Source organism: Aptenodytes forsteri, unplaced genomic scaffold (genome assembly GCF_000699145.1).
Source record: "Aptenodytes forsteri isolate BGI_AS27 unplaced genomic scaffold, ASM69914v1 Scaffold82, whole genome shotgun sequence".
Lineage (NCBI taxonomy): Eukaryota > Metazoa > Chordata > Aves > Sphenisciformes > Spheniscidae > Aptenodytes > Aptenodytes forsteri.
The window spans coordinates 8,964,630-8,981,496 of NW_008795490.1; the positions used below are offsets into that span (position 1 = coordinate 8,964,630).

The 16,867-nt window shown below is 43.7% G+C and overlaps 1 protein-coding gene across 1 annotated transcript; it reads left to right on the forward strand.

Annotated features, from left to right (window-relative positions):
• The first annotated feature begins 177 nt into the window (after positions 1-177).
• On the forward strand, positions 178-11,145 carry PERP (PERP, TP53 apoptosis effector). The gene is made up of 3 exons (XM_009281470.2): positions 178-458; positions 7,878-8,021; positions 8,669-11,145. The coding sequence occupies exons 1-3, from the start codon at positions 248-250 to the stop codon at positions 8,902-8,904; spliced, it is 591 nt and encodes a 196-aa protein (XP_009279745.1). The 5' UTR covers positions 178-247; the 3' UTR covers positions 8,905-11,145.
• Positions 11,146-16,867: the final 5,722 nt, after the last annotated feature.

Genomic DNA, 16,867 nt, shown 5'->3' on the forward strand with positions numbered 1-16,867 from the left:
CGAGGCGGGGCCGGGCCCGGCCGGGCCGGCCCGGGCCCAGCGCCGCGCTCCCTCCTCTCCTCTCCGCCGGGGCGGCCGGCCCCAGCCCCGCGCTCCCTCCTCTCCTCTCCGCCGGCCCCACCGGTCACCGGTGCCGCCCGGCTTACTCGGACCGACACGCACGCAGTCTCTCGTCCCGGCGGAGCGTCCCCGCCACACCCCACCCGCGACGCTCGGGCTCGCTGGGAGCCTCCGCCGGCCGGGCAGGATGGTGGTGTGCGGCCTCGCCTGCTGGAGGTGCAGGTGGCTCCTGCCCCTGCTGCTGGGCCTGGCCATCATCATGGGCATCATCGCCCTGGCGGGCAGGGGCTGGCTGGAGTCGGAGTCGGAGCCCTACGTGCATCAAGCGTCGCTGTGGGACAGCTGCACGCGGAGCAAGCAGGACCTCAACTGGAGCTGCCAGTCCCTCATGGAGTACGGTAAGCGGGGAGCCCCCTGCCCTCCCCTCCGTGGGGCCGTGGCCCCTGCCACCAGCTGCACCCAGGGGCAGTGGCTGGAAAGCAGTGGGTGCTAATGCCATGAACGGTCTCCTCACCTCTGTGGTGGAGCAGCTGCCTTCTGGGATGGGGTTTCCCTTGCAGAACCAGTACTAATCCTGTTTCGGGGCTTAAACCAGCAAAGAAATACAGGTGCAGGTTGCTTCAGAGCAGTCTTTCCTATTGGTACAACACCAAGAAGCCAGAGTGGTGGTGGTTTGGTTTTTTTTAAAAAAAAGTTATTCTACAACCAAAGAGCCAACTGGCCCCAAGTCCCTTCAGCTCTCCAGTTTGTTTTCTCTCAGTGATCTGCAGGCTGCGGTCCCGTCAGCCTTGCCTGATGCTGGCCAGGTACACTTCCCCGTGCCAGTGGCCTCCCTGGTCAGATGGTGAGCGTGGAAACCTTCACACAGGATGTCCTGTGCAGAGCCTATACCTGGATGATAGCACAATTGCCTTCCCCCAGCCCTCTGGAGGGAGAGACCACCTTAATTTAACCCTGCCTGGCCAAGAGAACTTGGATATTCAGATGCCTCCCGACCTGCAGCTTAAAATGTCCTGATGTGGGTTTGCACAGGGGAAAAAAAAGTCACTTCCTGAATATACCTCTCTATTGCACTGGGGCCTAAATCAGGGGATAATTGTGCCTCTGTTTTAACTTGCTGAGCTGCTTTTATATCTGGCATAACCAGTGTAATAGTCTTACCGTACACTCCCAGTTTCTGGGTTTTTGGGGGACTTTTTGTTATTTGCTAGAACATGTGGGCCTGATTACATCTGCTTTTCCCTCAAACAACATATTTCTGGACAAATAAGCAGACCCGCCTTAGGATCCTGGATGAGGGTACTTTGGGGACTGGGAAACTGGAAGGGTGTGTTTCGGCCGGGAGAGCTGGGACTGCTGCCTCGTGCAGATCCCTTGCCGCCTGAGCATGGTGGACTGACTTCCAGAAGCTTTCCATTGCAACACTCGTGCGTAAGCTAAATCTTGAATATATTGCAAGAGCAGTGGCTTCGTTTCTCAGCCAGGTGATGACTGCAGGTCTTAGCGTAGGTGGAAGAAATCTGGCTAGTGTGACAAGAATATTCGTCTCCCCCATTAGACGGAGAAGAAAAGCTAGTGCAGAGTTGCTGAAATTTGCGTTGCACAGGGAAGAAGTGCTAATACAGTACAGCTGCTGAAATTTGCTTTCTCCTGTAGTGACACTGCTTCTCATGTCCCTGAGTACTGATGGGTGTGTGCTTTGTGTCAGCTCAGAGCATTGTGGGGCAAAAGCAACTTTCTGCTGTTTTTGTGGTTAACAAGCTGTCAAGGAGGAATAGTATCCTTGACTTCGCTTATTTAAATAAGCCATGGCTTATTTAAACCAAAATTTATTTAAATCCTTGGCTTATTTAGACCAACTTGACTTTCCCTCTTCCCTAATTTTCATGACATCAATGCCACTGTCTACTCAAATACTATTTACATCTAGAGATGGGATGTAACGTATGAGTTCAGGTTTGATTTATTTTGTTTCCTTTTTTCTATGCTAATGCAATTAGGCTCAAAATAGGTGAGGGCATTTACAAAGGAAAAAATACCTAGCAGGCATTTACAGCACTGCTGCACGAAAATAAAAGTTAATTAATTGAGATGCATAACTTGTGTTTTGCATACAATAACTACTATGCACTAACCATCCTGTGCCTCTCCTGATGAAAGGAAAACTTCCGAGTGGATCCCCATTAATAGAAAGCTCCATTAGACAGTTTCTTAATTGAGCTGCAGCATGCATACTGAGAAGAGGAAGAGAAAAAGCAGGCGAGTCACTTATTTTAAATGGGGGAAAAGGGGCAGGAACAGACAAACAAAGATTTGCAAATAGGAATGTCTCCTAAACTGCATGGCTTCTTAATGCACATTTGCAAATGCCACATGAGAGGGAAGAAGTGGAAGGGGAAAAAGAAGAGTGGGATGTCATTTGGCAGGGAGGCAGGGAAGGATTTTGTTTAGAGCTGTATACTGGTTTGCATCTGGGAAGTACCTGGCTGGCAGCATCTGTGTATTATCAAAATGTTGCAATGCAGACCTGCTGCACTGCACTGTAACATGACTCAAGATGACTCAGTCTGGACCATTGCAGGATTAAACTGTTGACTGTGTTTAAAACATATCAGTAAGCCATCAGAGATGACAAGGATTGTTTGCAATGCGGTTACTTGGAGAGGGTGGTTGTCTTTATAGTGATGAGGCTGTAAGTTTAGGAGCAATATTTGTGGGTGACTGAACGGCTGCTCCTAGCGACTTTGCTTTGAATTATCACTGTAAGAGATGGGTGTGTATGTGTGCAGGAAAGGTGATCCCATGGAGGTTAACTCTTTCTTATTCCTGACAGCCAGTTGGTATTCATTAAGTACACAACAGCCAACCTAGAAAAAGGGAAGCATTCATCTGGATCCTTAGTAAGTGCCAAAAAAAAAAAAAAAGGTGGAACCTACAAGTAGGAGCCCAGCCTTTGTGAATCATGTTTCACTGTGGCTATGCCACTGTACCTGTGTCCCTAGAGGCATGGACTTTGATACCACTGATTATTGGTGAAGCCGAGTGCATGTGTTGACTTCGCTGAGGGGCCAGGTAAATAAAGGAGGAATGTTACAGGTACCCTTATCTTTTCAGTACACCTCTTTTCAGGCATGCTTCCGTCTGATCTACGATGCCAGGATGTATTCAAGACAAACTAACTTAGTTTATAGTGTCAGCCGAGTGCAGGCACTTGGAGAATGCTCATGGAAGAGATGTTGCAGTTGGTGTCCCTGTCAACACTCAGGAAACACTTACTGAAACTCCCCAGTGAAAGATCCCAGTGAGGCTGGCGTCCCTGCCAGTGGGCTTTGCTGGCCCCTAGGCAGGTGCGCCTCCACTGCTAGCAACCCGCAGGCATTAAAAGTTGGAAATACATAGGATTGTGCCTCTCCTGACCAAGTGGCTGAAGCCAAGTTTGTACTGGTGGGCTTTTATTTAATAGTTTGGCAGTATAGCAATCACTCTTCCTGCACTCCTAAAACCAAAACAGAGCTGTGATTCCTAGTAGTAATTCCCAACCAGCTCTCCCAGCAAACCTTTGATTCTGGGCTGTCCTGTGCTCGTGGTGGGTATGCACGTAGCTTTCCTTCACCAGTCGTGCTGCCATGGAAGTTTGCACATTATGTGAGCAAGAACATACTACTGACAGTGCTCTCTTGCTTGCAGTCCACTACTCCTTTGTTTTGTCAACAAAAGCATATTTTTGGGGTGTTCTATGTTATGAGCTCTCAAGGCCAAACAGGAATTGCTACTGCGATTCACATACAGAAAAATATTATAGCTACAGTGTAAAAACATGTCTCATCTATGCACGTCATGGTAAAAACTTCTACCCTAAGATTCCAGTTATTCACAAGCTAACAAACTAGCTTCTGCTTTTGTAAAGAAGTGAACAAAGATGAAAGGCTTGTTTCTTCAAATCCTGTAGCAGTTCATCTTCCTGCTAGACTATTTTCCCAGTCCTTTTATTAATTTCTAAAGGGAAATCTATATTTAAATGTCCTATGCTGTAGAGCTTCCGTCTCCTCCCTGTTAAGGCTGAGGCACAGCCAAATAAAATTAGGAAATACAGCTAACACTAAAGCTCTGGTGTTTGGGGTTTTTTGGTTGGGTTTTTTTTTTTGCTTTCATCATATTACTGATGCTAATCATTAACTTTAAGCCTGACCCCTCCTAGTTATTTGCATAACACTTGCAGCTTAGTTCCTTTCCAGAGTCATCATTAGTCAAGATATATAATAAAATTCTTAATCCTTCCTAATAATTATAGACCTTCAGCCCCCAAATAGTCTTTTTTAACGTTCTTTCAACACCACCTAACTGATAAATACTTTTCTGCTGATTAGATGCAAAGAACTCAACTCTTATTTGAGGCAAAACCGACCTGGGGAACGCTAATATCTCCAACTGTTCTTCTGCTCTTCTATTCTTCTCTCTCCTATTTATGCAGCCCAAAATTACTGTGGTGTTATTGTTTGATTTAATAAACAGACATCATATTTATGCCTATTTTGAGTAAGGAATACTCTTTCTGCCAAATGAAGGGACCTGAGAATTTTCTATTTTTGTGGAAAACTTAAATTCTGGCTAAATGTCTCGTGATTACAAGGTACTTCTGAGCACAAACCAGCTAGGAACTGGGGCTGATCTGTCTTTCTCTGAGTGTGAGCAGGTCTCTCCAGCTCTTAAGGCAGCAAACAGTGAGAGTGTAAACCCACACCTCTCCCCTCCTGGGAGCTGTAGGCGGAGGATCTTGCAGACGGAGGCAGGAGAGCTGTGTGCCTGCGGGGGCTCAGTCGGTTCTTGGGAGTCTCTGGGAGGAGAAGGAGCTGGGAAAGCCTGACTTGATAGGTATGGGAATGAGGGGGATCCCGCATGGAGAGACATCAGTTTCAGTTGGAACCCTGCAGCAGCCCCTCAGCTGAAAGCTCGCCCCGTTGGTGGGGGTGTGGGAAAGGAGCGTGCCAGGGCTGCACCCTTACCAAATGTAAGGGTGCACCCTTACCCCACCCCAACCTCTTCCATCATTCATAATTAAAAAATTTCCGGTTAATTTTTTGAGACTTCTCTTACATTGGGTATATATACAAATCCAGAGCTTTTCACTGCTCTTCCTGTGACTCCCACCAGCGCTCATGTGGCAGGCTGGCCGTTCGATGGCTGTTGTCTATTCCAGCTCAGAGTAGACCCATCCAACGCTGTGGCCAGCACCTATGACTCAGTCTTATCAGTATCAACCTGCTGATAACTGCTGCTGGAGAAAACAATCCAGCAGCAGGAGGAGGAGAGGAAGGTACGGGGTCACCAGCACCGAGCTCTGTCACACGTGAGCACAAAACCCACTTAATTTCATAATGGTGGTGTCTACTACTGCCCTGTTTCTGAAGACCTGAAACAAAGCTGGGCTTGATGTTAATCTTCCTGATGAGACATCTCCTATAGCTATATGTGTTGTCACTTTCATATCACCAGAGATGAGAAAATAAATCGCTGTGAGCAGAGCCAGGGCTGACCTGTATCCAAAAGCTTGTTACGCTTGTGAAGTAAGCACAGAGGATATGGAAGTAGCAGAGGCAGGGGGGTTCCAGCTTTCCGGCTCGTATCTCCTCCAGTCATGTTTGTGTTGCACCAAACCTCAAGCTGTCTAACCTGCAGGTGTATTTGAGTTTGCAACCTAAAGTTTATCAGGCAGATGCCAGACTTGGCTTCCTACACTGTGCCAGCATATGTAATGCATCTGAAAGGAAATGTACTTTGATAACTAAGTGTTCCTTCTTGGTGTTGTGCTTTTTTTCTTAATAGGGCAAATACCAATAAATAGCATTCCTAGGACATTTAGCCTGAATCACTTTTCCTGGGCTGGCTGTGTGTAATGGTTAAATATCCCTTTATATTAGTTATCCCTAAATAAATCCGATTGTGGAGACAATATCCAGTACCTGCATTAGGTATGTCAGAGAATATTTTGTATGAAAAGATTTTATCGGACCACTGATGTAGCTTTAATCTCCAGATGCTCATCAGGTATCCTCCCTCCCTTCTCACCCCGCAGCACTCTCATAGTGAAGGGGTATGAAACACGCACAGCTGGCTGAAGGAGAACTAGTTTGAAAAGCTTTTGCTGTCTTGAGTAGCTCCAAGAAGGGAGAGGGGAAAGAAGACCCTTTTCCTTACCCTTTCTATGCCAGCATGACTGTCTTCAGGTGGCGGTGGTGGTTGGGGGTTTTGGGCTGAGATCTGGCTGACGGATGGCTGCTGTATTTCACTTTTGCTATTGGAATAGGGGGGAAAGTAACCAGTTCAGACTGATCTAATGAAAATAGCTGTAAAACAATGCTTTGCTTTCAGAGAGTAAATTGATAGTTTCACTGCATTCTCTGTCTCAAATTACTAGTTTTTCCCCATTTATGCAACTAGTAGAAGATGTGAGTTAAGCTGGAGGATTTTAACTTTCAGAAAAGGTTCTCTGTCTCACCGTCTTTTTCCTCTTAGGTTTGCACAGAAAGAATGGAGGCTACGTTGAAAGCAGGGTGTCTCCAGAGTTGCTTCAGCTGTGTTGGAACAGACAGCTCTGATGAAAGATTTTTTTGGAAAATGTTCTGACCTAGATCCCACTGCTCTTTTTATTCCTACATTAGAGGGAGCTTGGGATCTGGCCCTACCTCTGTCTGAATGCATGAAAGTAGAACCCCATGTTATGCAGACGTAGAAAGTGAGCTGTGATGACAGCTGACTGGAAAACAAAGCACTAGCTGGTACGGTTTAGCCCATGTGGGCAGGTGTCCTGCCTCCAGGGCAGGAACACCTTTGCTTGTTGTGGTTTGCATTGGGCTCACCTGAACCCCTGCTTGGTTTCTAAAGATGACAGGGTCTGACCATAATGAGGGCCTCTTTACAAGCCCATGTTACTGCGAAAGGGGAATTGCCGGCTGTTTTTCTGGGAGGTTTTCTTACCTTTGTTGCCCTGGCCTGTAGTGGGTGAGTTCTGGGCGCGTGTGCTGCTCTGCTGGGATAAGGCCACTTGCTTCGTGCCTGAGCCTCTCCAGCCTGCAGTTGCCTGGTCCTAAGAATCTGCACCACCCTGTCCCATCAAATGTCAAAGTAATGATTCAAAGAGGACTCCTCCACTTTAGCTCAGATTCTGCTTTTTCTCCTCCACCTGCTATATTTTAGCTGTTTCTAAATTTTTTCAGCTGTGAATACTTATCTTCAAGAGCTTTTTCTTTATTATCTCTCACTTCACCTATTCTAAATCTATTTCTTTTTGGTCATGCTAATTTTGCTCCACATGCATTATTCTTGTCATAACAAACAGGCAAGAAGCTGTATGCTGACAGGACTATTATTTCCCAGCAGTTATCTCCTGTGGTGGTACTCTCTTGTCTGCTCTCATACTTCCCCATGTATGTAAGTGGTTTTGTAAACTTGCATGTCGAACAGGAATGGTAACGATAAAGTACATTCTCAGCGGTTGTGTGCCTTATCTGCTCAGATGTCTGTGGGTCTCTTACAGATACGGAGTTTGGAGGCATTATCTCCATTACCATGCTGCACTATATCCCTCTTTTCAGCAGGAAAAGTTAGCGGGCAGGGAGTTCTGTGCTGCTCCACTGACAATGGTGCCTCTCTGCCCTGCAGCTGTGCACTTTGGAAGCATCCAGTATTGTTTTGACATAGGGCATGCTTCTTACAGTAAAGGATTTCAACAAAAAATGATTAAAGGAAACCAAAGACCTGCAATGACCTACGGTTCAGTGCCCTGCTGTATGTAACATCTTTCTCGTTTTCTCTTCAAGGATGGGGGAGAGCAGCAGCTGCCACGTACCTCGTTGGCTTTGTGATCCTGGTCATCTGTTTCGCCCTCGCCGTCATCGCATTCTCAATCGAGATACTCCGTTTCAACTTTGTGCGAGGAATTGGAGGCTTGCTCTTTGTTGTTGGTAAGGCTGGGCACAAAGGCAAGGTTATTTTAGATGTAAAACAGGCATCAGCAGAAAAACATGCTAGATGGAGCCTCCCTTATGAAATAAGCTGTCTTTGTCTGGTCTATGACTCATTTTCATGGGGAACAAGGGAAGGTTGATTTATGCTCTGAGAGGATAATGGTTAGGGAAGCTCCCATGGCCTTTGTCAGTTAGCACTTTCCCAAAAGCAGTGTATGGGGGCAACCAGCACCTTTGACCCTGCATGTCACATGCTAAGACTTAGGAGCTGAGAGCCCCGGGTGCTTCCCACCTTCCTGAGGGGAGGAGGAGCAATGGGGCTATGGTACAAGTGGGAGGTCACTGGCTCCGCAGGGATCACGGTGCCTGGCTGTAGGACAGGGCTGGTCACGGCATGCAGGTGAGTGCCTTAGCAACCTGGCAATGTCAGCTGTAGCTGCTGCAGCTAGATAGGCGTGGGGATCTGCCTTGGCCAGGAGTCACGTACCTCTGCAAGAATGCAGATTTGATTGTAGGACTGAAGGTAACCCTTACATATGTTAAAAGGATATTCAGTTATCTCCAGGTACCTTTTTTTAGTGGGAAATGTAATATCATTCATTGTCATTTACTCCTACTTTTCTTTCTTTTCTTTCTCTCTCTAGCTGCATTCCAGATCATAGGCTTGGTCATCTACCCAGTGAAATTCACAGAAGAAATTCCACTGATGGGAGATAATATGTTCAGCTGGGCCTATGGCTTTGGTTGGGCCAGCACTGTTGTTGTAATAGGTTGTGCTTTCTTCTTCTGCTGCCTCCCCAACTGGGAAGATGAGGTCCTCGGAAACATCAAGCCTACCTATTACTACTCTTCCCCAGAGAGAGCACCATACTTAAATTGAAAGATTAAATCCAAGTACAATCAACTGTCAAAACAACAGAGGAGCACCTCTGATGTAAATTTGGTGCAATTATAGGAGACTGAAAAAAACCACCTTATTTCTCCAGAGTATTTCTTACTAGCCCTGGCAATAAATTAGTAAAAACATTGGCATCTTTAAGCAAATAGCTTCTACCTAAAGTATTATTTACCTATTCTCATGTCGATTCTGTTTGGGTGGTTTACTTGCTCCTTCCCCTCCCAACTAATTGAGTCATCCTTATTTTATTCAAATGTTTGCTTATGAATAAAGATGTAGTGTTTCAAGTGTAGAAAGGAAGAGGAGAGATTTTAAACAACCCCTTAGAGGGATCTGCAGGTTATTTTGTTTTCATCTCTGACAAAATTGCCTTAAATGGAACTAGAAAAAAACCAACCTTCCAAAGAATGCTTTTTCTTCCACCAAAGTCAGTCCCAAGGAAGGAACTTCCCTGAGACTATCGCAGTCACCTGCTGCCTAAGAATCTCTTCTCATTCCTGTTACTGGACTATTGTTGACTATTAGCTATTTGAATTAAGGGGAAAATAAAACTAAAATTTATTTTCCACCAATTGGTGCTGTTGGATGGAGATGTCCTCTAAAGCATGGAGCTGGTGTGTATAACAGTGGCTGATGTAACACTGGTGGTTTTGTGGCCACTGCAGGACTTGTGATGGAGCCACGTATAATTTAATATACATTGTCACAGAGAGAATCAATAAACATTCAGATGTTAAACTATGTACATTTTTACATGGTATTTGAGGGATGCTGATTCAGAAAATACCTTTGAGTAGAAACATACACTGTTCTTCATGTCTACCTTTTTAAAACTGCAGTGGTTTAATTATCAGCCGTGCTTGGGAGGGAAATCTTAGCATAAGCTGTTGAAAACCGCCAAAAGTTTCTAAAGCACACTGTAGGTACTCCAGAGTTTAATAAGCTTGGGGGTGCTTTGTGAGTCACTAGGGATAACAGGTAAAAAAAGAAAAGCAGTTCTGTGAGCAATTGGCATGTGTAAACCTCATACAGACACCGGTCTCGGGGAGTAATCTGGCCAGCTCCTAGCTTGTGTTTCTGGAGCCAGCGATTCCAAATAAATATTCCAGCAAGGCAGAGCCATGTCTGTATTGGTCATGGATCTGCAGCAGCTTACAGCAGATTTAATTATGGTCTATTATCTTTGTCAGAGCTTTCTTCAGCTGGGGAAGAAGAAGGAAGAGGCTCATTTGTGGAGCATCTCTTCCGGCTATGAGGGCAGTAGCTCTAGCAGAGACAGACTTCTGAGGGGGGTACAGGTAGCATGGAAAGCAAATACTGCATGTTACTCTGTGTAGCGAGCAGCTGGAGACTTACTCCTTAGTATCGTGAACCCAGTACTTAGGAGAGGGTAAGTGTGTGGGTATATGTATTCATGCACGTGTACAAAAAGAATTTATAAAGCATTAACCAGCATACTGTAAAGCTAAAGTCATTTAGAACTAAGCTTTTTCAATGCCTGATATTTCTTGTATTATATATTGTATAGCTTTCTGTTTCGTAACACCTTTTTTAATTTGGTAATTCTGTATATTGCATGTGGTCCTGTTTTGGAAAGGCCGGGTGACTTCTGAAGGTCCCTTCCAGGCCTGTATTTTATAACTTTACAGAGTGTAAACATCTGCAGACTTCAGAACTGTGTTACAAGCTCAGTTGTGGTGTATACAATCAACTGTATTTATGATTCTTGCTGAAGAAGAGAATCCTGTGACAAATGTGTCATTTTTTTTTTTTTTTTTTTCCCCTTTTCTGTACAATACTGGCTGGTGGGGAATGCTGTGTGGACATCTCTGTATCATGAGTAATGTTACTACCTAACTTTCTAGTGAATTCAAAACACAGCAGAGAATCCCAAGTCTGGAAAATCCTTGCACAGCTAAAGCTGAGAAGGAGAAAAGACTTAAGAAAATGGACACCCTTCCTAGTGAGAGGGAGGATGGTATGGTAATAGGGTTTAGCATAACTTAAGTCTTTTGTATGTTTTTTTAAGCATTGTCATAACTTGTCAAAAAAGCACAGATGTAAACTTGGCTCTGAATATACTGGGAGGGGTGGAAGCATAACCAGCATGTTACACAATTAAGATGTTCGGGAGAAAGCTATTGCAAATAGTCATTAATTACTCTCAAGTGATATTAATGTATGTGGCACTCCTTTCAAATATGGTGGCTTAATTAAAACTGTTTTAACTGATGGTTGTAGAAATTTGGTGGTGTTTGTGGTTCACGGATTCATTTCATAAACTCAAGCAAATAGCCGTTCTTCACTTCTCTTAACGTGAATATCGGTATCCGTGAAGTGTCAGGTTAGTAACACGAAGTTAAAGACCTCGCGTGTCCAGGAGGCAACAACTTCATTTTCTAGTCAAATAAGCTTGGGTATACACTGCGAAACATGGCTGTGCGCTTTCATCGAAAGTGCCAGGCACAGAAAACTCTTTGCTAAGCCAAAACCTCTTAAATGCGTCACAACTTGAGGGGAAACCCTCAACACTTTAAGAACATTATGGTCTACAGGAGGTCTCAGATGTGGGAAGCCTGTTCTTTTTTTTATCAAAACTGTGCCAAATACCTTTCATATAATGATCAAGAACTTTAAATACAGAGAAAAAGATGAAGTACTTGACTGCTATTTTCAGTGGAAGACTGCACTTCTCCTGTGATTAGAAACCTTCCCATTTCTAACCTCAGATTATGCATGGCCCACGTACAGCCCTGTGCTAGTGGCATTCTGTATCCTGAACAGCTCTTTCTCCCTCTGTGTTTTTACAGAGAGCAAATCTCCTGTTGGCCGCTGCTGTCTTAAACCAGCCTGCGGCTTCTGATTTCTGGAAAGACAGGTTCACCATTCTCCCAATTTTCTTAGCTGTCCTCTTCCTTAAATGTCTTAGTTTTAAAACACACTTACCACCCTGGATTCTGGCGGCTTGCATGGGTTTCTTTTGGTTTTGGGTTTTTTTTCCCCCTCCTTTAATTACTCTTAATTTTAAATTTTTTTTTTTCCCCTCCTTTAATTACTCTTAATTTTAAATACAAAATTAGGGAAAATATTTTTGTTCCTTTTAGATTTTCCTAAATGCTTTGAAGATAATTGGAGGGCTTGTACAATGCCCATTTTTTTGACATAAGAACATCTGTACTCTTGTTTACCTACCAGTCTGTATTCAGCTGCAGCCTAATTCTGTGCTCGCTAAAATCCCCTGAACACCTCTTGCAAGCTTCAGGCTGCAGGGTAGCTCCTTCTAACCCAACCCTGCAGAGGAGAGAGCAGTTCAGGAGAATCCGAGCACACTTGGCTCTCGTCTCAGGGGGAGTTATGAGCAATCAAAAACGTGTATGACTGGGTGCTAGGGAAGGCTAAATGACCTGAATGGGATGATTAATGATTAAATCTCATGGTTATGGGAAACAGCTGCCACAGCCCACTGGGATTTTGTATTTTTAGTTGATATAACAAGTGACTCATTTCTTAGACAATTCCTTGACAAGGTAGAATTCTTAAGAAGTATTCACCTGACCTTTGCATCCTGCATATAAGGACTTTTGGGCCTAGAATACATACATAAATCAAGACAGTGTAGTAACAGATCATTCAAGGTAATTTTTTTTTGGGGGGAGGGTTGTTACGGTGATAAGCACTATAGAAACAAAAACACCCATGTACTAAAAGGAAAGGTTACACGCACAAAAAAAAGAGTTGCTGAGATCATTGAACACTTACGAATTAATGATGAATGAAGCACATATATCAATGGAAACCAAAATGCTTTAGGAGATGCACAGCAGCCAAGAGAGCTGAGGTACTGGTCCCACAACACAGAGCAGTGGAGGTTACTGGCAATACGGAACAGCACCCTGAAAAACAGGGTTTTCAGTGCCAGTAGGTGAAGCTGCACAGATTTTAAAATGAACTTGGGAGATGATATTCACAACCAGAATAAAGTATAATCAAATCTGGAGGATATGTTTGCCAAAAATAGGGATGCTGAGTTTCTGAATGCGATTCCTGTAACAGGTACAGGAGTACAGGAGTAGCAAAATCCATGTGCAGTGAGTTCACAGCACCTGGGATATGTCAGCCTTACTGCACGGGTGCAGCAGTTTATATGTGTAGATCCCCAGTTTACATGTGTAGATCCCATTGACCAAGAATGTGTTGATTTTGCTGTGCATGTGCAGCGTATTTATAAGATAGGTCTGATGCATCCACGACGCAGGTCTGCACTGGTACAGTAAGCAGCCTTTTGTCTGGGATTTCCTGGTGTCCAAAGGTGTGGACCAAGCTGCTCCAGCTATGGAGCTCGACATCCAGAAATGCCAGGCAAAAAGCCAATGCCCTCAAATTTTGCCTCTATAAAATTATAGTTAAATTACTTGGGAGCTGTCATAATAATCCAAAGGGTTTTTTATTATGATTTTTGAATACCTAAATTTAATAAGGCTGAATTTATAATAGACTGTAGAGGAAAACATGCAGGCATATCTAGAGCTTTATAATATATATATAATAACTATAAACTATAAATAAATAATAATCTATGATAAGCAATATGCATTGTATAATATAATAAATATAAAGGTTTCTATGAATTCTATTCCTCATGGGTTCATCTTTGCAGGATTGGATAATATTTACTAGAAGGACTGGTATCACTGCTGCTTTTTATTTATTTATGGGAATGTGGGCAACACATACTATTTTCCACAGACATCTTCATGAATATAGAATATTTTGTAAGTATTAAAAATTGCTAAGAGTCAAGGGGACACGTCGGAAATCAGTGTTCACTGAGTTTGAGAGGGCCCAATAAGGTTTGGAGTGAGCACTCACATGAAACTCTGAGCCTAAAAGCCAGCTAACTCCTGTCCTCCAGTGTGCTGCCCTGGGAAATGATCATGGATTAAAGTACGTTAGTTGACTGTCATAGTCTTGAATACACATGGAGGCATATAATTGGGACAGGAGCTGACGTGTGGCCATTACAATCCCTTTTCAGTAAATAGCCTATTTTTAAGCTTTCTTTGTGTTAGCAATCCCATAGGACAAGAAATAAGCTGAACTTATAATGAAAAAGGAATTTAGATGAATCGTGATACTTGAAAATTAGTTTCTGTTCTGATTTGCGATAGAAAGACAAAACGACTTGCAAAACAAAACTCAGGAAAATCGTAATTGGCATTTTGTATCAAGACAATAGGAAAAGTTGAAAATGTTGATAGGAGACCACCATTTTCATTTCAGCCTACTTCCCAAATCAATTCCATATCAAATATTTAGAACTGAAGAGGTCATTTCCATATAACATTTTGGTTTCAGCGAAACCCTACATTTGGCTGGAGTATCTCAAAGTGAAAATTCATGGCCGAAACTCTTAAAGATATGCTTGGTATGTATGTCTTATCTGTAAATCTCAAAGTGCTTAAAGAAGTAGCTGGTGCTGTTCCCAACTGACCCATAAGGCGCAGTAAATGAAAGCCATTCCTTTGACAGAGAAATGTAAGTAGCAAAGGTGTGGCACCTGGGAATTACCTACGTAAGGCTGATTTTATTCCTCTCCTAAGGCAGCTGAGCTAAATGTTTTACGAGGAGTTACTGTTACGATCCGCTACGATGGGACAACTATTTAGTTAGCCTAGCTATGCCACAGAGAAGTTGTGGGGCCCAAAGCAAGTAGTTTAATTATCCCATATGTAGAACAGGGCTGCACTGTGCCACTCTAACTGCTTACACACAATTTCATGAAAACCCTGTATGCTTCACGTGTGCCCACCAGAGAGCTTGCGCTCCTGACAGCCGCCTGAGGAAGTCACAGACCCCCACAACGGTTACAAATGGTCAGAAGCCATCTCAGCTGGTAGTTGCGTGGTGGGTTTACAGGACACCCTTGATTTCAGCTGTTTGTTGGGGGGGGTAGGCTGAAATCATCACACTTCTGCAGAGCATCGGTAAGAAATAACTGGGGATTAAACCTTGTTCCAGTACAGAACCCACCCTGAAGAAACCATGACCTTTAGCAAAAACTAGCTGAAAATGAAATCCATGCTCAGGCACACAGAGACTTTTGTGTTTTCCTAATTTGGTGGTTTCCTATTTTGTGTTTTTCTAATACAGCCTTGAGCTGATCACAGAAATATTAATCCTGGGTGCAGCCTCATGTTTGCAACTCAGCTGTTAAAACCTGCTCTTGTGATAATCTTCTGGTTTTGCACATGTAACCTCTCTAAGGAAAGGAAGAAAGTGCCTTTTAAGCCCAAGCGTTTGTCTCGTCGAGGCAGGCCTGCTTTACTGATAAGAGTCAGTGAGTGCTGCGCGTGGGGTGGGCTTTGGAGGCCCGACAGCAAGCCAGGCCTGGACGGCTCTTGCTAAAAGTCTTGACAAAACCCTGTGGAAATTTTCCTCCAAGCTCAGTGGCCAGCGAACAGAGGAGGTCTCAAACCTCTGCAGAGTTTTCCTGCTCTGCACGAGGCAGCTAGAGGAAGGCTTTCCCAGACACGTGGCAGCAGGACCAAGCACCGACCACTCCCAGGTCACCACAAGCGTCACGGACAAGCCTCGGTGTCCAGCCACCATGGGAGAGTGCCTCAGAAAGGCCCGGTGTGTGGGAAACTACAAGGTCTCAACTGCGTTCATTTTTTCAGGAGGGTGTTCTTATTTTGCAATGAAGTAAAGTCAGGTCCTGTTCAAAAGGCATTTCCAGTATCCTTCTAATTAACGTAAAGGAATTGCAGTTTGGATTACCCTGTGAACACTTTTGGTGTCTAAAGGTATTTTTCTACATGTGCTTTTTATGGATGAAACATTAGTCACATTGAGAACACTGTTGCCTTGGTGCCCAGGTCATGCAGGGTACAGAGAGCGACCAGAAGGTACAATTTAGCCCAAGCAGGATTTGTCTGTCTGAGTTGCATCACTGTATAGGCTGCGGTTATAACAATAACTGCAGTGCAATATTCCAGTTGCAAGGCAAGGTACAGCCCTCTCCAAAGGGAAAAGGCAGGTCGGCATCAGCAGAAAAAAAGGACCTATGGTTGTAAATGTATCAATAAAGATAATAATAATAGTCATAAGATTTATGATAGCTCATGCAGAATGTTTCTCAATTGCTCAGGGTGACTTGTTAGACATAAGATAGCACACAAGAGAACGGATCATAAAATAATCTTAGCAAAGCTTTTAAAAACCAAACTCTGGGGACTTCTTGTTTATAAGCAGTATGAATATCAGAGAACAAAAATGAGCCTGCTGCAAAAGTCATGAACATGCACAACAGCTGGTCAGCCTATGTCAATCCAGTCATTTATATAGCTCAGCTGACCAGGTCAGCAGACTAAAGGTGGATGAAAATGTGCTGCCAGTCATTTGTTAGCTTCTCCTTCCACGCTAAGAAAACCATTTGTGTCTTTGTCTGCAAAGGGCATATTTTTATTTTTAGTTCTAATGCCATAGAATTGTTTGTTTTATCAATATCCTACTGCTTAAATGTTTACTTCAAGTAGCAATGAAGATTCGTTAAGGAATATTTTCAGATGCAGAAAGTGCACTACAGTACCAGGTTTAACATTGATAATATATCTTCATTTTCAACAGATGATTCTGGTGTTAACCAGGAGGGACTATCCACAGATAGTGGAAAGGAGAAAGCAGTTGCTTTCATGTAAACACCCAGCTCATACACTGCAAAATACAAAACACATTGTGGGTAGGTCATCACTGCAAATTACAGACTCCTTAACAAAAGTTTTCAATCGTTTTTCCCTGTTTGCCATAGGAGTATCAGAATTACAGGAGATATACTTCATTTTGTCGCCTTTGAATACATCTACCTCTCTGCTGTTCCAGATATCACAAATTACCCTTGTATTGAACATGAAGATTGCTTGTAGTTTTAAGTTACTTCAGGATGACA